The 23,841-nt window shown below is 38.6% G+C and overlaps 4 protein-coding genes across 6 annotated transcripts in view; 2 read left to right on the plus strand and 2 right to left on the minus strand.

Moving 5' to 3' along the window:
- Positions 1 to 402: 402 nt before the first annotated feature.
- Positions 403 to 23,841, minus strand: part of LOC133721631 (uncharacterized) — a 72,451-nt gene continuing 49,012 nt past the window's right edge. Inside the window, exons 2-8 of the mRNA XM_062148298.1 lie at positions 3,308 to 3,477; positions 3,111 to 3,188; positions 2,533 to 2,639; positions 1,794 to 1,871; positions 1,554 to 1,655; positions 1,115 to 1,196; positions 403 to 698 (exon numbers count right to left, since the gene is read on the minus strand). Of these exons, the coding sequence (XP_062004282.1) occupies positions 577 to 698; positions 1,115 to 1,196; positions 1,554 to 1,655; positions 1,794 to 1,871; positions 2,533 to 2,639; positions 3,111 to 3,188; positions 3,308 to 3,458 (720 nt within the window). The 5' untranslated portion in view covers positions 3,459 to 3,477 and the 3' untranslated portion in view covers positions 403 to 576. The remainder of the gene's footprint in view (positions 699 to 1,114; positions 1,197 to 1,553; positions 1,656 to 1,793; positions 1,872 to 2,532; positions 2,640 to 3,110; positions 3,189 to 3,307; positions 3,478 to 23,841) is intronic.
- Positions 7,186 to 13,299, plus strand: LOC133720371 (B3 domain-containing transcription repressor VAL2). 3 transcript variants are annotated; one of them, XM_062146631.1, is made up of 13 exons: positions 7,186 to 7,522; positions 7,673 to 7,807; positions 8,405 to 8,486; positions 8,594 to 8,695; positions 8,941 to 9,587; positions 9,733 to 9,829; positions 9,961 to 10,135; positions 10,482 to 10,558; positions 10,636 to 11,058; positions 11,487 to 11,536; positions 11,876 to 11,989; positions 12,080 to 12,147; positions 12,321 to 13,299. In XM_062146631.1, the coding sequence occupies exons 2-13, from the start codon at positions 7,695 to 7,697 to the stop codon at positions 13,094 to 13,096; spliced, it is 2,724 nt and encodes a 907-aa protein (XP_062002615.1). In that variant the 5' UTR covers positions 7,186 to 7,522; positions 7,673 to 7,694; the 3' UTR covers positions 13,097 to 13,299. The 3 variants fall into 3 exon arrangements, with proteins under 3 accessions (XP_062002615.1, XP_062002614.1, XP_062002616.1); XM_062146630.1 differs by having other exon boundaries at positions 7,187 to 7,522; positions 7,691 to 7,807; XM_062146632.1 differs by having other exon boundaries at positions 7,188 to 7,522; positions 7,691 to 7,807; positions 10,744 to 11,058.
- On the plus strand, positions 13,860 to 14,895 carry LOC133722751 (uncharacterized mitochondrial protein AtMg00810-like). Its single transcript, XM_062149620.1, has 2 exons — positions 13,860 to 13,901; positions 13,960 to 14,895. Exons 1-2 carry the CDS (start codon positions 13,860 to 13,862, stop codon positions 14,893 to 14,895), a joined length of 978 nt encoding a protein of 325 aa, XP_062005604.1.
- Positions 16,056 to 20,151, minus strand: LOC133721480 (probable serine/threonine-protein kinase PBL1). Its single transcript, XM_062148107.1, has 5 exons — positions 19,964 to 20,151; positions 18,333 to 19,012; positions 17,457 to 17,714; positions 17,083 to 17,202; positions 16,056 to 16,897 (listed from the first exon to the last, which is right to left on the minus strand). The coding sequence occupies exons 2-5, from the start codon at positions 18,969 to 18,971 to the stop codon at positions 16,262 to 16,264; spliced, it is 1,653 nt and encodes a 550-aa protein (XP_062004091.1). The 5' UTR covers positions 18,972 to 19,012; positions 19,964 to 20,151; the 3' UTR covers positions 16,056 to 16,261.

Genomic DNA, 23,841 nt, shown 5'->3' on the forward strand with positions numbered 1-23,841 from the left:
GCGTGAAAAGAGACTGCATGATAAGTTAGATAGAGCTCATTGTCTTAAATTATAAGTAATTCGGAAATTTGTGAGCGGCAGAATTCTAATTTGCATCGGTTTAGACCTAAGCTACAGGTAGCCGAGTTGAAGTGCCATCGTTCAATGCGATGGGGGCTGAGACAGTGTGGAGCCTTTTGTTATTCAACCCATTTGTATAGTTATCCGCTTAGTCTCTCCGACCAACTGAACAGCCTTTTGTTATATATTCAACCCATTTGTACAGTTATCCGCTTAGCTTCTCCGACTAACTAAACAGGGTTGCGCTTCCGCGGTATTTTATTTTGTTTTGGGATCCAAATTTGATGTGCTTGAAATTCAAGTGAAAGATTCTTGAAGCACAAAAATTTGATGTGCTTGAAATTCAAGTGAAAGATTCTTGCTTCACTAAAGTGCTTCAAATAACTTCAAATAAGAGCCACTTACAGTAGGGAGTTTAAAGGTTAACAGACCTTCGACTAATACATGTAGCATATGCATCAAAGGAAAGTCTCTCTGCATGGTATACAAAACTTTTTGGCCGATGATAGTAAATGTCTATGCACGATTCATGTACTGCCCGGTTCTAGTATCTACCAATATTTCATCACCTATATTTATGAACAAAGGGACAAAGACAACAGCACCAGTGTCAAGGGTAGCTGGCTTCGTTCCACCACCTGCGATTCCATTTCAGTTAGAGAAAATAGTAATGAGATTTTCAAATTTGAGTAACATCTCAGACCAAAATGTATGTGTGTATATTATTTCTCTTTGTATATCCCCACCCCATTGCCATCCAGATAATCTTTCACATGAACAAACCAAATTTCATAGACACAATGAGAAACTTGTTACAACAGTAGACTTAGTTATTAGCAGGAGGTCACGACTTCTAAACCCCAAGAATTCAGTTACGCACAAATTTTGTACCTGAAGCTAATGATCAGCTTATCTATCTGCCTAATAGCATTTTTGTTCCACCAGTAACTTACCACTGTCCATGCCAGACAGGTCATGGATTGATGGGCATTTAGCTGCAATAATAGTAAACTTTGTCCTTGAAAATTACTGAAAGGTTGAAAATTTTTATTACCTTGAGCAGTGTCACCTTTCAGTCCAGGATCAACATCAACCACAGTCAGCTTCACTGTGATGGGGATTTCAACATCGAAAAGCTGCATTATATCACAGAAAAAAGGACCACTATTCAAACTTTAGAGCAGAATAATGATACTAAGCACCAGTGCACCACAAACACCATCTAATGTCACACTGGCTGATGCCACTCATAATATCAAGCATATGCATCTCGCCATGAATCTGAGTTGCAAAAACATATACTGTTACTGATTACAACAACATGCGGTAGTTGTAGTGCTCAAGAGATCTATCTGAAATAGTGTGATAATCCTCGGATAAAGTACCATTCTGGACGCAGTTTATCTAATGTGCCATTAATTATTGCAGCAAAAAAGTGGAAACTTAATTGCTTGACAAATAATGGAGAGCATAAAAGAGAATAAGAGTAGTACTCTATCATTCCATAGAAGCAAATTGCAGTCCATTCCCTCTTTCAGCCATTTTACTTTTTCCCCAATTTGAGATTCATTCACACGAGTCTCTTCAAATGTGGTCTGAAACAAGTAGAAAAATAATTGAGATAGAAAAATAAAGTTACTTCATTTTAGCTTCCTTGAGAAGAGGAAGTCTAAAAGTCCATATGAAGGAAACCCAATTTTAATGTTATAATTAAAAGGTCTACAGAAGCATACCAGGTCCATGAAGACAAACTGGGGACCATCTTTGTATGTGAATTGCTTGGTTTCCTTGTAGATAGCTGCCTCATTTATCTGGGAAAACAATCAAAGTATCAAACATAAGAGGGTAGGCATGTGACTGTACATACAGTTAAATTGACCACTTTTGTGCACCAATGTACTCCATGTTTTAGTGGGGAAAAATAATCCATATAAACGTATTTTGATGCCGTGGATGAGATTCAATGCCCTCGTACTTGATATATGACTAATGACTATTGTCAGAAAGTTTGCATTTGGAATGAATTTAGATAAAATAACTGGCCTAACCTCAAGTTGGGGAAGAGATATGGGGATTAAGTAACACAAGGCTAACACAAAACATTTTGAAAGCTACAGTCTTTTAAGATATTTATCTGATTGGATTCCGTAACAAGGTTTGTGAAACCTAATCTTACTATTTCTTTTCTTAACAACAAAGTCAAACCAATGATAACTTGAATGGTAAACAATGTCATGTTTTGCAGTCAACTGAATTGAAGCATGCCACAAGCAGTTCATAAAAGATGAATATCACGTTAGGTCTCAGAGTAAGCTGGCAGCACAAAGTACTAACACTTGGTATATATGTCGTATGCTACATATGCAGTTGACTTTTCACAGATTATATGGTCAACATGCAGTGCAATGCAAACTGCATTGAACTTCAAGCATTTTACGAAACAGATTTTAATGATAGATTTGTGAACATTACCGTACTTCCTGCCCGGAATGTTTTCTCAACAGTGTTTCCCGTTAGATAATTGCGCATTTTGGTCCTTACAAACGCAGCCCCTTTCCCAGGTTTCACATGAAGAAACTCTACAGAAGGCCAACAACCAAAGGGACAAAAACTCATAAGCTCAGAGAAACAAGCAAATGAAAATGGAGTACGTACATTGTACACCGAAATTCAACTTAAACATCCCTAGCGACAAGCCAAAGGTTCATATACCTCCACAAATTTCAACGGATTTTGAGCTTTTATTATTCTTTCACAAACCCATTACAATGCCATAAAGAATTAAAATCTCCAATGTGAGCCTTATTAACCAACTACAGATACAGACCACCTAAACATTATCTGCTATAAAACTTGCCGGTAGTGAAACGCAAATGCCACATGAGTCAAACAACAAGCACGAAATATGAAACAAAAATGACCAAAACAGTATCATAGCTTTAGCAAAATGAATTCTACTCAATAAATTGCATACCCAATGAGCAGAAAGTCTGTACCTTTCAAGCTCAAAAACCCAGAAAAAGAAGAAGAAGAAGAAGATTAGAGTGTACCTATTACTCGCCATGGAGCTCCGTCAACTTCAATGTTGGAACCCACCTTAATATCGTTGCTTGAAAACGCCGTTATCCCTGGAAATTTTCACAACCCAACATCGATCACCAAATACCCCCAAATTAAGACTTGAACTTTTTCAGAAAATTTGAACAAGAAAATCAAAAGAGTCAGAGTCAGAGGAGTTGTTGTTTACTTGGAAATCTGTGACTCAGGGCTGCTCGGTTGAGACTCCGCATTGGCAAAATGAACGGCTTGGATGAGAAGGAAAGAGACGATAGCGGTGATGGACGGTTGAGGATTGGGGAAGCTGACGAGACACTGAAGGTCGCTGCCATTCCCGCCATCGCTGTGTGGAAGTGAAGTGAAGTGAAGTAAAAGGGTGTGCAGTGTTTCCCGGAATTTTAGAGGGCCGTGGCTTCAGTAACGCTTAGATAAGGACTACGGTGTCCGGAGTGTTTTAGCTTTGGGCCCTCTGTTAGGCTTGAGCTGCCTTCCCATGACGACAGGCCCAATGATATTATTCACATTTCACGAGGCATGGGATGCTCATTTTGTCATAATATTAGGGCTGGCCCTGGTACGGTAACCGACTTTTTTAGGCTGAGCCGACTACCGTACCGATTGAGGCGGTAATTCAAAAAGCTGTACCACTACCGTCCCGCCAAAACCGGTAACCGTACATTTCGGTTACCGAGTTTCCGGTCGGTTAAGGCTCGGTTTAGGCCCAACCGAAAATAAATGGGCCAAACAAAAATTGAAAATTTTCAGCCCAGTTACTCAATCAAACTGTAATAATCCTTTTTTTCTGATAAGTTATTTATTCAATGGATACCAATTACTCAACTCAGCACCGATAATATATCTTCATCAAGCCTATTTCTCACCTTCTTATAGAGTTCTAGACTTGATGTTTCTCTAGTTTAGCTTTTCCCCAGTTCCACATTACAAGAACACAAGTTCAGAAATCATGTGCGTGACTGATTTCAAAGTCTAAACGTGTACTTAAATATTACATAACTTCATAATAGGAACTACAAACAAACAAAAATCTACTTCTGATTCACTGATTTGATGACTTCAATCACTTGACAAAAAACAAGCCGCTATATCTTCAGCACCAATAGTTTGCAGCATCCAAATCTTCAAGTAGCAGTTGTTGTAGAAGAGTTTGCACCTCCCAAATGCAGCGCAGCAGTTGCTTCAAATTAAAAAAACAGACAACCAATACAAACAGTTCAGGCAATGCTCAATGTTGCTTTTTTTTTTTTTTTTTTTTGAGGCAATGCTCAATGTTGCTTGAATGCACAAAGAATCAGATAACATATACAGTCAATCGTTCCATCACATCAACTCACCAAGAAAAAGTACGGAAAAATTCATAACCACACGGACAACATCGAATTCAAAAGCCACAAAATCGATTTAACCTAACTTTCAAAAATAACCACAAAAAACACACAAAATCAAATCTACCTTTCGGAAGCGAGGCATCTTCTTTTGACTTTCCAACGATGTCCATCGGCTCCATCCTTGACCTGCGTCAACCACACCAAGCCATAAAAATCAATACAGAAACTATGGAAAATCGAGCAAAACCTAACAGATCTGGAGCAGATAGTGCATGCATGAAAAAATCAGCAACAGATTACAATTTTTTTCATAGAAATTAGACTAAAATGAGTAACAACAGTACAAGACTAAAAGGATATAGATTTTACCTATTTTTTTCTGCTCTGAACCACCACTTCAACACCGTACAAGCATCTGAGCAACCACTTCAAAGTTCAAACAAGCAACTAGGGTTGGGTCGAAGGATTTGGGGATTTCGAAAATCAAATGATATTGGGGTTAAAATTCATGTTGGTGAGGTTTGCATCTTGCGTAGATCGTGTTTTTGGGATTGGAATGGCCAAAGATTTTATACAATTGGGGCTGGATTCAAGAAATTAGAGCTGGGTTCTGAGAGGAAGAGAAAGGAATAGAGGGTCGAGTCGAGGGAGAGAGGAGAGAGGCTGCGGGCACAAATGACCTAACCTCGCTGACCCCCTTAGGTTATCTCAATCTCCACTAAGATCCAACGGATGTAATTTACAGATGATAGAAATCAACGGCTCAAAACATATCTCGTATTAAAAATAAATAAAAAATAATAAAAGTATATATATACGGCTGGTCGGTAATACCGTATATCTGCAAATAGACGTACCGTTACCGTACCGTGTACGTATATACGGTTCGGCAGAACCGAACCGGACCTTCGGTTACCGTTTTGGTCGGCGCCGACGGCGGCGGTTCGGCCGGTTTCCGGCTGGTTTCGGCAGGTCCGGCATTTTCAGCCACCCCTACATAATATAGTGTTTTCTTGGTGATCAGGTGACTAACTATTAGATATATGTAGATTTTAAAATATTTTTGTTCAATAGTTACTCTTGAATTTAAATCCAATGATTTGTGATCAAGTAAACATTTTGGTCCTTTTTTATTGTAATTAGTCTCGAGGTAGAATTGGCAATGAAAATACTTTCAAGTGAAACAGAATGTTTCGTCATGAATTTTGAAAAGCATTCTAAGGTCGACAATTTGTGGCAATTTCGCAGTCACAAATTTAATCTTGAGAGAGTATTCAATGCACCGACGTGCACTTACACCAATAAGAATAGACGGCTAGATTTTGCTTGTGCATAGAATAATTATTGCGATGTTTTCTTCTTTATTACGACAAATCTCTTTCATCATTACCCATGTAACAATTTATTAGTAGAATGAATGGATATTTATGGTAGTTTTTTGTTCGGGGCAGCAATTGTGTCGGTCTTTGGATTCATGCAAGTTTACAAGGTATTTGTAATTGCCATCATAGATACATGTGAGACACGTTTGCAACTATGGAATGGCTGGCTTAACCATTCTGCCGAAAAGGCAAAAACCAGAAGCCCGGCTTAAACCGAGCCGACCGAGATGAAGTAATTTAATTCAAAATGAATTAAATGTACCTTCATTATGCTGCTTGCGGGGTTCGAACCTCCTCCCTTCAACGTGGAAACAACAAATATATGTATATTTCAAAACTGATGACAATTAGCAGCCTTATCTTCTTGAAATTTGAACTTTAAAACTTTCTACCCACCCTTTATTATAGAGTTTATTCTCTCTCTCTCTCTCTCTTCCGCGACCTTCTCTTTCTTCATCCTTTCATCTTTTTTTCTTCTCTCTCTTCTTCGACCTCTGTTTTCTTTCAGTTCGACGATCGGAGTTTTCAATACCGACCGAAACCGACTGTTGAGCTCGGTAAACCGAAAAGTGCGGTACGGTTACGGCGAAGAATTTGAGCATACCGACATTTATCGGTTCGGTATCGGCTGAAGTAATTGTCACGACTGTTTAGCAGTTCTTTAAAGGGAGTTCTATTTAGCATAAGATAATCACCAAGCCACAATGGTTTTTGTTGTTAATTAGTCTCTTTCTCCCTGTATGATGGCCCAATTACGCGTTAATAATCACATCGCCCAACTGTCACACGTGTAGGCGTGACGGCACTGTCATCCGTGGCGCGTGCGTTGGCGTTTCTCTTTCACAATCACTCCCCGGTAGGTACCACATTCCCCGGTCACCTACCATCATCACCCCCGTAACATGACGTCATAAATCCAAACCAAGTCAACGGCCGCGATTCATTGTCATGAATCTTCAACTACTTGGACGGTGCGCAGAATCCCAGTGGCAATTCGTAATTGAATGTTCAAGCATGGGCTTTTTCTGAACTCACCATAATAATTCTTTACTGCATGCGAACTATCTGATTGGACAAAAAAACAAACACTAGTGGCGCATTTCCCGGTGCTGCTGTCCTGCTGCCGTTATAATTCATCAGAAATTAATTTATTTCTTATAATTTTATTTTTAATAAATTTGGGACTTGAATTCTGTTAAGAAAATATTTTTTACAAGGAATGCTGGATCTCTTTTGTAGTCAGATTTTTATTAGACCAAACCGTTTAGGTAATTTATTTCTTATAATTTGGAAAATGACTAATTTAATTTTAATTTTTTTTTTAAGAAATAAAATAATGGATAGTAGTAAAGTAGGGAAAAAAGAGGGGTGGGCGAGTTGGCCGAGTCTTGAAGCATAATCATCATCGTGCATGCATTTTGTGCCCATTTTCTTTCAATTTTCAACTTTGCATGCACACGTCTTCTTCTCCCAAAACGCCAAATCGCCGATCCAACTCTCCGCCCCTCCACCTCCAACTCCGATCACCCCTAAATCGCAGACGATCCAACTCCAAATCGCTCCGACGCCGATAAATCACAGTCACAGCAGAGCCGCCGCCGCCGCCGTGTCAGTCCTATTGCTGCAAATGAACTAGTTCCGGCTCTGCTACTGCGGCGGAAGCTGGAAAGCTTCGAGGTTAGTTCGGTTCTCTTGTCTGCTGTGCTGAGCTGTTTTGCTGTTCAATTTTGTGTTTGAGTTCATCAATCGGTGGAATTTGAAATTTGGATTAATTTATGATTGGTTAGATTAGGGATTTTGGTGTTTGTGATTTCGATTGGATTTCAGAATTGGTGGAATTTGCAGGGAGATGGATCCGAGTGCTTGTATGAACGCGTATTGCGGGAGCTCGAGCTCGATCGAATGGAAAAAAGGCTGGGCTTTGCGATCTGGTAGATTCGCCAATCTGTGTCACAAGTGCGGGTAATTCACTATTACTTGATTCTATTTTTTTCGGTGCAAATTCACTAACTGCTGCTGTAATGTTTAGTTCTATTCTGTTTGGGAATAATGATACCGAATTATATGGTGTCGGTTTGGATAAATTTTTGTTTTTGCTTTTTATTTGATAAGTTCAGGGCTTATTGGAGGTTTTAAGTGCGTGATCTCTTATATTTCAACGTTGTGATCTGTTCTTAACCGCTAAATGATATTTGTGGCCGGAATATGGAATTTTAGTTTTTCCTTATTTTCCCCCAATTTTACTTATTTATTTTAGCAATTTCGTTATATTATATTTGTTTTATATTCTTCCATCTATATGTTCGGACTGATTTTTTTTTTAGACAAATAATAACTGGAATCTGTCATCTAAAATTCAGCTCAATGTAATAGTAATCGTGGATAATCAAAATCTGATAATGATGTTGGTTGGTTTGAGAAATTAATTGCTCCTTTAAAAATTGCATGTCTTGTGTTTAGAGAGTTGTTATAATCTTGTGGCATGAAAAGAAGCTCGTTTAGTTAGAACATGAAACATTCTTGACTTATATTGTGATCTGAAATTGATATTGGCACTAGGTCTGCATATGAGCAATCACTTTTTTGTGATGTTTTCCATTCAAAAGAATCCGGTTGGAGGGAGTGCGCTCAATGTGGAAAGGTGAGCAGTATACTCAACAACCATAAACTTTGACTTTGGTTTTGTTTCCCTTCCTCCGTACTTTGATATTATATTCTGATTGTTTTGCACCTATTCGTTCTCTGCAGCGTCTTCACTGTGGGTGCATTGCTTCCAGGAGTCTGCTTGATTTCCTTGACAGTGGTGGTGTCAAGTGTAAACACTGCGTGAAAAATTCAGAACCTCACCCTGTAAGATTTATTCACATATCATATCAGCCTTAAAATGGAAATCTGTTGGTAGATATTCACATGTCATATTTGGAAGAGTGTGATGTAATCTGGATTTGGAAAATATAACAAAAACCTGTAATGTTTTCTATCATGGCCTTATGGTTGGTTGGTTCGTGCATGGAAGACTATAATGGGATAACGCTTCACTGTCTTTAGTGTACTCTTGAGTTATGTTATAATGATTTTGAAACATATTCACACAGATTGCTAGTGACGAAAAGCCTGATGGACCTGGCATATCCAAAATCAGTGAGCTGAAATTAGCTCCTTCAGACAATCAATTGGATAGTAACAATGTCGATAAAGTGAAGCTTATGCAGATGGAAAATAATAAAGAGTGTAATGGGCTCAGGAACTTGCTTCAATCTCAGAACAATGAAACAGTTGGGTTATTGCAGAAAATGAAACAGGATGATGTTCCAGCTCCTGTGGTTGAGATTGGAGGCACAAGTCTGTCAATTTTTAATCAGACATCCAATGTATCATCTGACAGTTCCAAACCAGAAATTTATAAAGCAAACTTGGGGATAAATGATATATATGAATCCCTTCCGCACACAAATTTGAGTATGAGCCTAGGTGCACCTTCAGGATATGCAAATCCTTTTCCTGGTATCGGTGTTGATGAACACACTAGGACATCCTCTCTGTTCTTACAGGGAGCTAGGTCTCGTCATCTTTTGCCAAAGCCTCCAAAGTTGGCCCTTGCCACAGGTTTGGAGGAAAATTCTACAATGGCTTCACAGGCACGTGTTGCACGGCCACCTGCTGAAGGACGGGGCCGGAATCAGTTACTTCCCCGATACTGGCCCAGGATTACGGACCAAGAGTTGCAGCAAATATCTGGAGAGTATCCTTGATAATTTATTTCTTGTTTTATTCTTATGTTGATTACTTCCTGCCCAAACCATATAACAACTGTCATAACAATTTCGTTTTTTTCATAATTATCCGCCAACTCGAGCAGGGATTTCCTTAACTGTGATATCTTCAAGTTCAAATTCCACAATTGTACCATTGTTTGAAAAGATGTTGAGTGCCAGTGATGCGGGTCGTATTGGTCGTTTAGTGCTCCCTAAAGCATGTGCTGAAGTAAGCCTTCTGGTTAATCTATTCTGAACATTTTACTGATATTTGTAGCCTTTGTCATTATGTTATCTGCATCCATTACTATAAATTTCTCTACAAGCTTATGTATCAGTCAAATCTAAACCACTATGTAGGCATATTTTCCTCCTATCTCTCAACCTGAGGGCCTTCCTTTAAGGATTCAAGATGTGAAGGGAAAAGAATGGGTGTTTCAGTTCAGATTCTGGCCTAACAATAATAGTAGGATGTATGTGTTAGAGGGTGTAACTCCCTGCATACAGTCAATGCAGTTGCAGGCTGGAGATACTGGTAATTTTCATTTGCTGCATTTACCAAGTTATTTAATATACGTATATTTTATACACACACACACACACAGAGTTATATATAGTGTGAATTGTTGGGTTTTCTTTGGTCCGCTAGAAGGCTACATAGGGACCATGTCATGGGGTTTACCCCTGTTCATGGTGTGCAAACGAACTGTTTATATTTATAAATATAACCATATATATAACGCCAAAGAGTGACTATTTGGCAACTTCAGCTACAGTTGGAACCATCTTAATTGAAAAGAAATGGGGGAAGAGAGATTATTTGCAATGACTCTGCAAGCAGTGACATTTTTATAGTTATTTTTATGATTCTTTTGCTGCAGTGACTTTCAGTCGTATGGACCCTGAAGGAAAGCTTATTATGGGGTTTCGAAAGGCATCAAATTCTGTTGCAATGCAGGTGATAGCCTCTATTTACTTTTCATATTAGGAAAATGAATAGTATAATATTGATATGCAAATTATTAAAATAAACAGGACACCCATCTTTCTGCCATTCACAATGGCGCTCACTCAAGTGAAACTTTCTTTTCGGGTGTTATTGAGAACCTTCCTGTAATAAGTGGTTACTCTGGTCTTCTTCAGTCAACGAAGGGCATGGATCCGCATCTAAGTGCACTGCCCAAACAATTAACTACAGCTACTGGTGATCCGAGCTGGCATAAATCTGAAAAGCATGAAAGCAGGACAAGGGAAGGCTTGCTGCTGCAATCGTTAGTGGTTCCGGAGAGAAAAAGAACTAGAAATATTGGGTCCAAGAGTAAAAGGTTGCTCATTGATAGCCAAGATGCTCTAGAGCTGAAGCTTACTTGGGAAGAGGCTCAGGATTTGCTTCGTCCGCCTCCAGCTGTTAAGCCAAGCACTGTCATGATTGAGGATCTTGAATTCGAAGAATATGAAGTGAGTGATGTCTGAGTTATATGAACATATTTTGCGATCTTTTCTTATTGTTTCCCATTATGATAACTATCTCACTTATTTACCAATTATTTGCTCATCTATGATTTGTGGGACTTGGACGTAATTGTCATGACTCCCATATGGTACAAGTCCAGAAAAGGGGTTTCATAGAACTATAGCCATGTAACATGGGATTTATGTTTTTGTTCTGAATTTATGGTTTACAATTTATCTACACAGACTTCTCGTCTTTCTTTCTGTTAGTCTGTTAGACAGTGGCTTGTATTCTTGTGCAGGTAGATAGACATGTACACATATGAAGCTTTTGGTTCTTTCGCCAGTGGCAAAAATTTATGAACCGAAAAAAAATTTGAATATGTTAATGCATCGTTGGTTTGCTTATATTTGCAGTTACTTCTGTTATGTAGGAACCTCCTGTGTTTGGAAAAAGGAGTATCTTCATAGTCCGGTCAACTGGGTAAGACTTCCTTTGCTTATTTATATATACACATATATCTTTTCCATAAATATTTTAGTTTGTAAAGCTAATGTATAATGACTTGAGAGATCTCACTGGACACCTGTTATGGCACCAGTCTCACCATTCTAAATTGTAGCTCTATTTTTATTCATTAGTTTAGCTAAAGACCATGGTGTGGAAGTGTATAAAGAACAAACTTCCCCTTTGTCATTGTGCAGCTCGTCTTCCATATTCAATTGAATGCTTCAACTTTCATGGTTGAAAGGTTTTATATCATTGTCTTGGGGTGAGTTAGATAATTTATTTAGATACCAAAATAATAAGCTTTGTCTTCAGGGAACATGAGCAATGGGCTCAGTGTGATGGTTGCTCTAAATGGCGAAGGTTGCCGGTTGATGTACTACTTCCATCTAAGTGGATGTGTACGGACAATGTTTGGGATCAAAACAGGTTAGTGATGGGTTTTGTTTTACAATTTTTCTTGCAGTAAAGTAGTGCTTAAATAAATCTTTGTATGTCATGTTTTTTTGTCTCAAACAGGTGTTCGTGCTCTGCACCAGATGAATTAACCCCTAGGGAACTGGAAAGTTTTCTCAGACTCAGTAAAGGTATGATGCCACTTTATGTCTCTATTATCTTTTAGTAGAAACTTGTGGGAGATTGGTTATAGGAGCTTATCCATTATGGTCATGAAGAATTGCAATCTTCAGTGGAAAATTATTGTAAAATTTACTTTGGGAAGTGTTTATTACTTATATTAATATAGTGTCTTCTTTTTCAGAATTCAAGAAAAGGAGAATAACAACAAACCATAGGCCAATCCAGGAACATGAATCTTCTGGCCTTGATGCTTTGGCCAATGCTGCAATCCTTGGAGACAATGTGGCTGACCCAGGAACTGCATCAGTTGCTACAACAACAAAACATCCCAGGCATCGTCCTGGCTGCTCATGCATTGTGTGCATCCAGCCCCCAAGTGGGAAGGGCAAGCATAAGCCTTCATGCACATGTCAGGTGTGCATGACAGTTAAACGCCGTTTTAAAACCCTAATGATAAACAAGAAGAAACGTCAATCAGAACGTGAAGCAGAGATTGCCTGTAGAAACCAGCTTGCATGGGGCCCTAGGGATGAAGCAGAAGTAGACAGCACTTCTAGGCATGTATCATCACACCTTGATCCTTCAGACAATGAAGCTAAGTCTCCAAATGAATCAGAATCTAAGAGCCAACTTAAATTGGCGGAAAGTGGGAAGGGAAAGTTAGACTTGAATTGCCATCCTGGCCGAGAAGTAGACTTGCCAGCGGGGCCAAGTCAGTTGAGCATGATGTCCCTTCTTCAAGTAGCAACCCTTCCTCTACAGAGTTATTTGAAACAAACTGGTCTTACCAGCTTGGTAACTGAACAGCAGACAAGCTCAACATCACCTGTGCCGCTGCAAGCTACTGAGGGGAATGAGGAACAACTTAATGAGGATCAATGTGTTGTTTCTGTTGTTCAAGAGGAAGAAAGTGGAGGTGACGAAAGGCAGGATCAAAGCCAAGAGGATCCTCTATGACGAAGTTCATGTTTCCTTATTTGCTTCTTCCTTGTATAATACCAGACTACAGAGGTAATTTTTGTTTGGTTGGCAATATGTTTCTTTAGTTGAGAGTGTGAAAGTGAGATTACATTACAAATTAGCTTGTATTATATACACTCATTGTGTTTATATATATTGGCAATACAACAAAGTAAAATACAACTTTCAACTTTTCGTTCTTTTCTGCGTAACTATATACTTGTTCTTTGCTGCCTAACTCTATACTTGTATTCCGATAGCATTTTACGTAGCGGAACTAGAATTTGAGTCTTTTGGGCGTCATTGTAAGACATACTAGATCTGAAGCGCCAGTAAGAAGGTAAAAAAAGCTTCTGGGTCAGGCCAAAATTTTTAATTGCATATCCATGTAGCAGAGGAAATCCAGTATCTACAATGAAACAGAGAGCTTGAGCGCTCCTGTTTATGTACGTATATGACATAGCCTAAGCCCTACAGCCTCTACTTCAATCTTATTGACAATTTTCCATTATCATCATTGACCTTAGTATTACATTGTTTGATGGCTTACTGATCAAACCCCACCATGTCTGCAAACTTCACAGAACACTTTATGGGTTGAAACAAGCACCACGTGCTTGGTTCCATCGTATGAGCACATTTCTGTTATCTACTGGTTTCACTCAGAGTATCGCAGACCCATCTCTCTTTATTTATCGTCATAGTCCCCATATTATCTATTTTCTCTTATACGTTGATGACATTGTGGTGACTGGGAGTAATGACCATCTTCTTCGGAGCTTTATACGGTGTCTTGAGCGATGTTTTGACATCAAGGACCTAGGTGGCTAGGCCCCCTTCATTATTTTCTTGGCTTACAGGTTACTACTCATCAGCATGGGCTACACATAAATCAGCTTAAATATGCTCATGATATTCTCTCTAAGCACGATCTTTTGTTGAGCAAGCTTGTTAGTACACCACTGTCTGCCAAGTCTGATCTTACTGCTACTGATGGACCACTTCTTGACCATCCTACAACTTTTCGGGAATTGGTTGGATCATTACAGCATCTTACTATAACTCGTCCTGACATTGCATTTGCAGTAAACATGATGTCTCAGTTCATGAGTCAGCCGCGTGTACCACATCTCATTGCTGCCAAATGCATTCTCCTATATGTTAAGGGCACTCTTGGACATGGATTACTCTTTACACCTCAGCGTCAGCCTGTAAATCTCTCAGCCTATTCTGATGTTGATTGGGCTGGTTGTCCAACCACTAGGCGTTCCACTTCTGGCTATCTCATGTACCTTGGCTCAAATCTCATCTCTTGGTGCTCTAAAAAGCAGACCACCATAGCTCGCTCCAGCGCAGAAAGTGAATACCGCTCCCTTGCTCATGCTTGTGCTGACACAATGTGGTTAGGCTATCTTCTCTATGAACTTGGTGCTAATATTCAGTTTCCTGTGTTATTGCATTGTGATAATTTGAGCACAACATACATGGCTTCCAATCCCATCTTTCATGCTCGCACAAAACACATAGAACTTGATTATCACTATGTCAGGGAAAAGGTTGCCATTGGGAGCCATAGGGTCTGCTTCATTCCTTCCGTAGATCAACCGGCTGATCTGCTCACCAAGCCATTGCATAAGCATCGCCATTCCTTGCTATCGAGCAAACTTGTGAGTCCAGGACCCTCAAGTTTGAGGGGGGATGTTAGAACCACAGGTTCTTTGCATATCTCTTCCTCAAGTCAAGCTTCAGTTACAACAACCAAATCTCCGCCATTAACTGATTTATCTCCAGCTTGATATTGCTATTGTCAAGGATCTGTTATGGCTAGAGTTTAGCATCAGTTACAAGGCTAGGATTGAGTAGCTTGATATTTTGTTGTAATTACAGTGGAATGCTTTCTGTAAATGTAACCATGTATACTGCTATATATTGTAAAGAGTGTAATTGCACAAATCAATGAAAATCAATGTCTTCAATTAGGTCTATTAAGTTCCACTTCCTCCCCCAGAAATGTGCGCACGGCGTCCTCATAATGGTCACCCAAATCGTCTCCAGTCCTCACTACTTGAATGGATTATGAATCTGCATCCCCCTTACAATCTTATATATACTAGTGAGTGATTCTAGTGAATGACCTTCTCAATTTATTACCTACTTTTCAGGCCATGATAGGTGGTTCCCTTACTTTTCTGAGTTTCTCTGGATTTGTTTGGAAAACTTTTAAAAGAAAAATGACGTACCATTGAAAGTGTCATTATTTTTTCTATCTTTACCAATCTGTTATTGCGTATGTCAAGGTCATTTGTAAGCAGAGGCAAGAGAATTCAATTGTTGCCATTCTGGTTCCAACTTTCCATGAAACCCGTGACATATCAAACCGTAGTCCATAATAAGTAGAATAAATATATTTGCACGACTGCACTGAGTTACTATCCTGAAATTATATACATGAGTCTAAGCTTTCAAAGCAACATACTGCCATGCATTTTCGGCCTATACAGGCAGAAGATCTCTAGCAAGTAACGTTCATCAAGAGATGCAGGGTTTATGATAATAAGAGGATCTATAGCCCTCATGGATACTCTTTCATCAAGAGATGAGCATGTCAATGTTCAGATATAGATACTTCAAGATATGATAATTAATAAACACTAATCTAGTGTCCACACAATAAATATTGAAAGCCTTGAATTACATTCAGGGTTTATGTGGGGAGGTTTGTACTAGTCGTGAATGGGAACATGGCTCTTTGAATAAGAGTTACTCAACATGTCATGACGATGGCTTCTTGATTAGGATTCAGGCCTTGAACATATTTTTGTTGCAGCTCCTTAATCAGGTTTTGAGGCTTTGAACAGATATTGTTGTTGCAGCAGACACCATGTGGACAAGCATGATAGAAATATAGGATGTTAATTATAAATATGCGCATGTTTAATACGAAGACACATCCAGAGAAGGCAAACCAAGTCGTGGAAATTGCATTGTAAATCTAAGGGAAACTAGATGAACCCAATTCTACCAGGCATGCATTATATCTACAGGGCATACAGTCCGCTTCGGTGGGAACAACAACCACATCTTTATCTGCTGCTATATATTGTGTTGAATCACAAAGAACCAAAAATAAAAAAATTAATAAAAAATGCACATTATACACAATCAAAATCCCTCAACACTAGCCCTTGGAACCGTAGATGATGATGATTTCCGGCTTTCCAGCAGGTGGTCTAGCTCCTCCATAGTGACAATGGTGGAACAAGCTCGTGGAGGAAGAGACATACGCAGGGCAAGTCGTCTAGTAGGTGAAATAGATGGCCGAGCCATTGATGGAGGTGAAGGAGAAAAACTTAGCCTAGGCACAGGGGTGACAATTCCGTTAAGACTCGGCGATCTTGACATCTGTTTTCCGGCAAGTGAAGCAGGGTCTTGCAAAGGAAACCTGGACGAGTGCCTCATGTCTTGAATGTTCTTGAGATGCTCAACAACAGTTCTCATGGTGGGTCTTTCGGATGGGTCTTTCTGGAGGCATCTCTGTGCAATGTCAGCCACCGCTCGGGCAGCTTTGGCTGGGAAGCGGCCTTTCAGCTGAGGATCCATAATCAGTGACAGCCGCGTATCATCAGCTAGGTAAAGCCGGCTCCACTTAACTAAATTCATCTCTTCCTTGGGATGCCGGCTATCAAGATTCTTCCGTCCTGTAAGTAGTTCTAGAAGAACAATCCCGAAACTCCAGACATTGCTTTTGGGAGTAAGCATTCCTCTTTCAAGCGTCTCAACTGATAGATTTGCCACTGCCTGCAAAATGATAAGAACAAAGATAACTGTTCAGATCTTTTAAAAAGATCATGTTGAAATTAAAAGTTTGTATGGATTAGGGCAGAGGCATAGATCGAACCATTAGCTTCAAGTTAAATACAAAGTTTCAAAAATTACAACTGATCTGGAAAGGTAATCACAGTAAACAAAGGAAGAAAACTTACAACAGAATTAGTAGAGATTTCTGCCTCAGGAATATGTCCAACACAGCCATATCCAGAAAGCTTTGCGCTAAAATCTTTATCAATCTGAATGTTGGCAGTTGAAAACTCATTGTACATTGCCTGTAAATACGGACAGTAATTCAGTCACCAAAGAAAATGCACAAATATACCATCAGATAATCCCTACAAAATTTAGTTACTTAAGCATTTTAAACACCATCAGCATTTCAGTTTTGAGGTGATTTTGTGAACGTGAAAAAAGGATTCATTTATTAAATAAAGGCCAACTTGATTCGAGCCACCGAATGCTTAGGCACTCATCATTTGATTTCAATTGTTCTTAAATAAAAAGTGCAAGCAAAGGTTCTTATTACCTGGAAAGGTCCTTCTTCATGCAAGAATGTAAGACCCTGTGCAGCACATAAAGCAATTTTTGTTCTTGTATTCCAGTCTATTGGGGGCTTATCTGATCGTCCATATAAAAACCGATCCAGACTTCCATGAAACAGCCTCTCATAGACCAACATTTTTTGTTCTGATCCCTCGCGTGCATGGAAACCAAGCAATTTACAGAGGTTTGGATGTTGCAAAGATGCAACAGTGTTTACCTCATTTACAAACTCCTTTAAACCCTGAAAAACCGATAGCAGTGGGATTATACGAGCGTTCTAAATATTTGGTAACAGTACCCCGTACTCTCAAATCTCTAAAACGATCTAAATGCTAGAGGCAGAGGAAACATATTAAAACATGATTTGGTTAACAATGTTCAAATGGGCAGGACATTAATGCAAGCACCACATACAAATGGAGAAACATACATGTGAACCAAATGTTTGAGGCAAGGTAGCATACTACGAAAGAAGAAGAAAAATGCTGATTATTTTGCAGGCCATATAACTTTACAATTCCACAGCATTATCAATCATTCTAAATTGGAAACATAAATACAGGATTTTGAATTTCATAAACTCAAACACATAAAATGCTTCCATATTCTTAATTACCCATTCTGTGGGAAGCATAATTTTCTTTTTCTTTTGCAAACACAAGAACATTGCACACCAACTAAGGAGCTCATTTTTTTTTTTAGATTACATAACATAATAAAAGGATGACAATCCAAAACTCATCCATAACTAAAGATAATTTTCTGAAAATAGTTAAGCCATGATAACATTATAAGGGGACCAAAAAACAAATTAGAACATTATATCTTCAACATAACAGACTTAAGATTGATAAGTTACCTGAGTGGATGGATGAAGGCGAGTAACGGTAGCTTCAAATTTTTTTGAACTTGATGATGAATCTTCTCCAAAGGAAGCCTTATATATGACGGAAGATAGACCTTCTGACATGCATCGGTCAGAAGAAAAGTTGTGGCAAGCTGATGATACTTCTTCATATGAAAAGTTCCGTAGTGTTCCAGTAGGAGGTAGGGGCAATGGTCCAGAAGCATAGAGAGGGCCACTAGCAGTCGATGACTTGAAGCTTCCTGTAGTCCGCAGTGCAGTAGCACCTTGAGGTGATGGGAGGGGAAGAGGTTGCGGAATTGGTGGCGGTTGTTCCTTCAGGATTCCAGACCGGTATTTTGGCTCTTCTGGTTCCTCGTATTCAACCGAGGAAAGAGACTCTTGGTCTGCCGCATCTAGGGTTGATGGAGCAGATAATGCCCGAGTTCTATTGTTCTTTTTGGTGACTCTATTCACTGGTTGAATAGGTTTCACTCTGTTCCTAAAACTTGGGGGTGCAGACTGTAGTGAACGGGTCGGGATTTGGGGTTCAGGCAATGTGGCTGGAGTTTGCTCCTTAGGGAGGACCCGTTTAATATAAATAGTTTGCTCAGACTTTTTCTTCTTGCTCTTCAAAACGGTGAAGCAACCCATAATTATGTTCGAAACTTTAATCTGTACTTGGCCCTAGTTTTCTGCATTAGAAGAAAAAAGTGCATGCATATTAGCTGAAGCTGGAATCTGGGGATTAGAGCTTTACGTGCTCCAACCAAAAACCTATCAACTTTGTAACGGTAGATAAGAAGCAGAGAACCCAATTGAACCAACTAATAGAAGAAATACGCAACTTCACCACAAGCGGATAGTTAGTCCAAGTGGCCCATGCACCCGAAATAGATCAAACAACAATAATTGAGTGCCTCCAATTTCCTATATTAAGGTGGGGGAAAAGATAAAGAGAGAACATGTCCTCATAATTACCACCAAGGAAATTCATACTAACATCCCCCTAACCGTTCCAAAAGAACAAATAGATTAAACGAATGCAAAAATGTTGTTTTTTTTATTTTTCTGAGGTGAGTGGGTATTCTGGAGATTCTATACCTAGTGTGGTTGATATTCCACCTAGAACTTAATAATGCATCCCTTAATATTCCCATTACAGTCGGCCTCTCTGCAACTAAAAATGACAAATGAAAAACACTGAATCTTTTATCCCCAACCGCTCAAATCTCTTATATGTCAACTTGGCAATTAGAGACATACTTGACCAATGAACCATTCTACTAAATTTCAACTCAAACAAAATTAAAAAAAATGAACCCCAGAAATCCTTTTTTTTTTTTTTTCTCTTTCTTTTTTTACCTAAACAGCATCCATTCAACTTCACAAAAGAAAACATGCCCAGATCCATAAAAACGCCAACTTTCCGCAAAATCTACCAAACAAAAACCACAATTCATTGCACAAAAGCAAATCCGGCAGCAACAGACAATCGAAACCCAACAAGCATAGATTTTTCATCTCAAAATGAAAAATTTCACAGCTCAAAACTTATATACAATTTGAAGAACAACTTCAAGAACATGGAAATGAATTCAGTTGTTAAGAAAGATAACCAGAAGTAAAAAAGTAAGAAAATTTACCAGCTTTCATGCAGGGTCTGAAATGGACTGAGGAACCAAATTGTAGATAAACAGCCTTCAACAAGTCAAAGAAAGAAAGCAGCTTGGGAAAGGTTTATGGAGGCAGAGAGAGAGAGAGAGATTTTCAAGGAGGGAGAGAGAGAAAAGCAGACACAAGATGTAAGAATATTGGAATTGAGGAGAGAGAGAGAGAGAGAGTCTCAAAGAGGAATGGAGCCCCAATGAGCAGTGGTCAAACCTACCAAAAATCCATAATTAATAATTAATTAGCATTAAATAGTATTCATTATTATTATCCTTAAACAACAGAATTGGGTTTCTCATTCCTTTTTGACGCTTTTGCCCTCCAGAAAATCCAGATTCTTCCTGCATTGGAAATGTCATTTCCAACAAACTACAAAATGCCCCTTTTTGTTTATGTTCAATTGTGGAACCCTTGGACCAGGACCGTGGCTACGCGTAAGATGTGAAGAGAAGAAAAGGAGTTCTATTTCCAACACATTCTATTTTCTAATTTTTGATCTTACTTAAAGTACTACTTGTCTAAACCAACACTTAAACGGGTTTCTTGAATTACACTCAATTTGTTGGACCTTTGTTTTATATTTCAGTAGTGATTTTGAACGTTGACACTTGCTCATGTTATACTGCATTCTTCTAAAATTTAGAAAATTAAATTTCGTTGAGTTCTAGATGTTTGTGTTTGAATTTTGTAAAATTTTGGGTACAAAGTTTGATTTCGAATGCAATGATTTTTAATCGGCATCACAAACGACCATGTTTCTTGCTAATTTTCAAGTGATGAGATTAAAACAACATAATCTGTTAACCAAACATTTGGTTGTTGGTTTCACATGATTTTAGAGGCTAAATTCATTTTTTAAACTGACGACTTCTAATTGACACCATAAACAGACCTGATAACAGTGATTATTAGTTTTCAAATGTTAAGACTGGAAGACATAATCGGTTAACCAAATTTGCATATCTGCTTGTGATTTTCCATCAGCTCTGTTGACGCTCATGTTCATTGCATCTTGCAAAGACATAAAAAATTCTTTTGATCATATAGGTTGATATAGTACTATGTAATTAACAACTGGAGGCTACCAAATGTTAAGATCCATTGCAGACTAGGTAAATTAAGATAATCAAAAGTAAGAAAATACAAGAGTATGTTGAATAAGTGGTGAAAATAAGAAGACATATCATATAGATTGTGGTGTTAATCAGCAGATTTCTCTAACCAAACTAATAACTAAACCAAACTAACACCCCGGTGTTTTCCATTAGTATGGTGTTGAGTTTGGCAGTGCCAAGAACAAATATTATGCATAACTTAGTTTTTTTTCCCTATTAATGTCGAATAATATTTAATTGTTTGATATATGACAATTGAACATTTTATCTATTTCATCTTAATCAATCAAATATATTCTTATCACTCGTACTGCACACGCAGATTCAATCTTAAAACACACGTAAGAGACACACAATTTTCATGGTCAATCAAATATTATGTAATAATTATATCCCCACTATATTAAACTCTATAGATAAGTATAATTAAAGGCAATATCTTCTAAGAAGCTCTTGTTTGCCATTGAACACCAACTTTTTGACTGTTTGAATTGGATCGATGATTCTTATGCACCCCATTTCATTTTTGAATATGCAGATTACATCTCTAAGATCAGTCAAGAAAGGAAACCAATTACCATGTCAAGTAATTGAAATATTAAAAACATAGAGCAAAATACTACTTGGGATATGTTCTATGCAGTACTAGTCATAGTCAAAATTATAAGGTTTGCTAATATAAGAACTTATATATTCAGAAGCTATTTGCAGCCATGAAGGGTCGGTAACCTATTAAACTTCAAATGTCCAAAATACAATGCACTATTTGACCATCTGGTATTCTGGTTCCATTCCAAAACATGCAAAGAAATTATTCTGACCAGAAAAAAAAAAAACAGAGAGGGTATTTTGGACATTTGAGTATATAATCAGAAAATTTCAAAATGCGAAATATAGGTTTTGTGGGTTGGGCCCAAAATGGTAAATTCAAAGACGCAGCTCGATTTTCAACGAAGAGGGGCCTCGAACGAAGTGACATCCCAGTCAAAGTTCCTGAAGTTTATTAATATCTTAAAGGCATGTTTCCGGTGTGGTCAAAGAGACCCATCAAGATAGGTCTTTGACTCCCGGCCTGTCCCGTCGGATCCGCGCGTGGCGCGGGGGTGGACGGTGGATCTGAAGCCACACAAAAGGGTCTGGCGGGACCCACTGACATCAACATACTTTTGTTACTGTCCTTATAATAAGTTTGATCAATGTGGTTTCTGTTCACGCGCCATCATTGCATCTGCATTAGGTGGGCCCCCACCCGTTTTTGAGGGGGGCCGTGCCCTCTTTACAGTTTACACTGTTCGTGCCATGCCCTAAACTCATAGGACTGATGAGATCTACTGTTTCGATTTTCAAAGACGCCAGCGATTAGGTGCCCTTTATTTTTGGGACCGAATTGAACGCCTATCAAGTTCGATGGGGAAGGTGTGGGTTTGAAATTTCAAACATGGTTATCATTTCAAATTTGAAACTAGCATTTCCCAATACTGTTTGATAATGTTAGGTGGAAATTATTCTATGTACCGACGGTGCAAGTGACCCAATCTTTATAAAATAATTAGCAAACTACATATACCCCCTTGATAGGATTTCAAAACACAAAAAACTCCACAACATTTGGTTTTGAACATTTAAGGACAAAAGTTTACACTTAAGGACAATATGCTCTCCACTTGCCACATGTTATGAGTTAATTTACTTTTTTACCCTTAACTACTTATTTTGACTTGTAATCCCTTTATAAGGATTAAATCTTACAAATAAGGACAATCTGCTCTCCACTTGCCACATGTCATGAGTTAATTTACTTTTTTACCCTTAATTACTCATTTTGACTTCTAATCCCTTTATATTACTTTTTTTTTTTTCCGAGAATAATCCTTTTATGTTACTTTTTTTTTTCCTTGAGAATAATCCGTTTATGTTATTTTTTTTTTCCCTTAACTACTCATTTTGACTTCTAATCTCTTTATATTACTTTTTTTTCTTTTTCTGAGAATAATCCCTTTATGCTACTTTTTTTTTCTGAGAATAATCTGTTTATATACTTTATATTACTTCTACACGTTGCTAAGAGAAAGAATCTCAGACCTCACTCTCCTACTACTCTCATCTCATCGCCTAATCCTACTATTGCACTCGTCCAATCCTGCTACTGCACTCGCTGCACTCATACTCGTCAAGTTCTGCTACTGCACTCATCATCGCCTAATCCTGCTACTGCACTCGTCCAATCCTGTTATTGCACTTGTACTCTTGTCCTGCTACTGCACTCGTCATCGCTTAATCCTGTTACTGCACTCGTCTAATCTCGCTACTGCACTCGCTGCACTCATACTCGTCCAGTTCTGCTACTGCACTTGTACTATTGTCCTGCTACTGCACTCGTCATCGCTTAATCTTGCTACTGCACTCATACTCGTCCAGTAACAGGAGCAGTAGCAGTAGTAGTAGCACGAGCAGGAGCAGTAACAGGAGCAATAGCAGTAGCAGGAGTAATTATATCATTTCAATTTGAACAGTAGCAGATCATATCATTGATAGTAGCCGATCATATCATTGAACCAAATAACAATCCCGCTACTGCACTCATACTCTTCCAGTTCTGCTACTGCACTCGTCATCGCCTAATCCTGCTACTTCACTCGTCCAATCCCGCTACTGCACTCATACTCGTCCAGTTCTGCTACTCGTGTTCTGCTACTGCACTCATCATCGCCTAATCCTGCTACTGCACTCATACTCGT

Source organism: Rosa rugosa, chromosome 7, assembly GCF_958449725.1.
Source record: "Rosa rugosa chromosome 7, drRosRugo1.1, whole genome shotgun sequence".
Classification (NCBI taxonomy): domain Eukaryota; kingdom Viridiplantae; phylum Streptophyta; class Magnoliopsida; order Rosales; family Rosaceae; genus Rosa; species Rosa rugosa.

What these genes read in the sequence shown, in the direction of transcription:
- LOC133720371 (XM_062146631.1), top strand. Translation starts at nt 7,695, where the DNA reads ATGGATCCGAGTGCTTGTATGAACGCGTATTGCGGGAGCTCGAGCTCG. An exon ending in TTGAATTCGAAGAATATGAA is followed by an intron (nt 11,059 to 11,486) that starts GTGAGTGATGTC and finishes TCTGTTATGTAG; the next exon opens with GAACCTCCTGTGTTTGGAAA. An exon ending in TTTTCTCAGACTCAGTAAAG is followed by an intron (nt 12,148 to 12,320) that starts GTATGATGCCAC and finishes CTTCTTTTTCAG; the next exon opens with AATTCAAGAAAAGGAGAATA.
- LOC133721480 (XM_062148107.1), bottom strand. Translation starts at nt 18,971, where the DNA reads ATGGGTTGCTTCACCGTTTTGAAGAGCAAGAAGAAAAAGTCTGAGCAA. An exon ending in GCCTTCATCCATCCACTCAG is followed by an intron (nt 17,715 to 18,332) that starts GTAACTTATCAA and finishes TCGGTTTTTCAG; the next exon opens with GGTTTAAAGGAGTTTGTAAA. An exon ending in ATGAAGAAGGACCTTTCCAG is followed by an intron (nt 17,203 to 17,456) that starts GTAATAAGAACC and finishes CCGTATTTACAG; the next exon opens with GCAATGTACAATGAGTTTTC.
- LOC133722751 (XM_062149620.1), top strand. Translation starts at nt 13,860, where the DNA reads ATGACCATCTTCTTCGGAGCTTTATACGGTGTCTTGAGCGAT. An exon ending in TATACGGTGTCTTGAGCGAT is followed by an intron (nt 13,902 to 13,959) that starts GTTTTGACATCA and finishes CTTGGCTTACAG; the next exon opens with GTTACTACTCATCAGCATGG.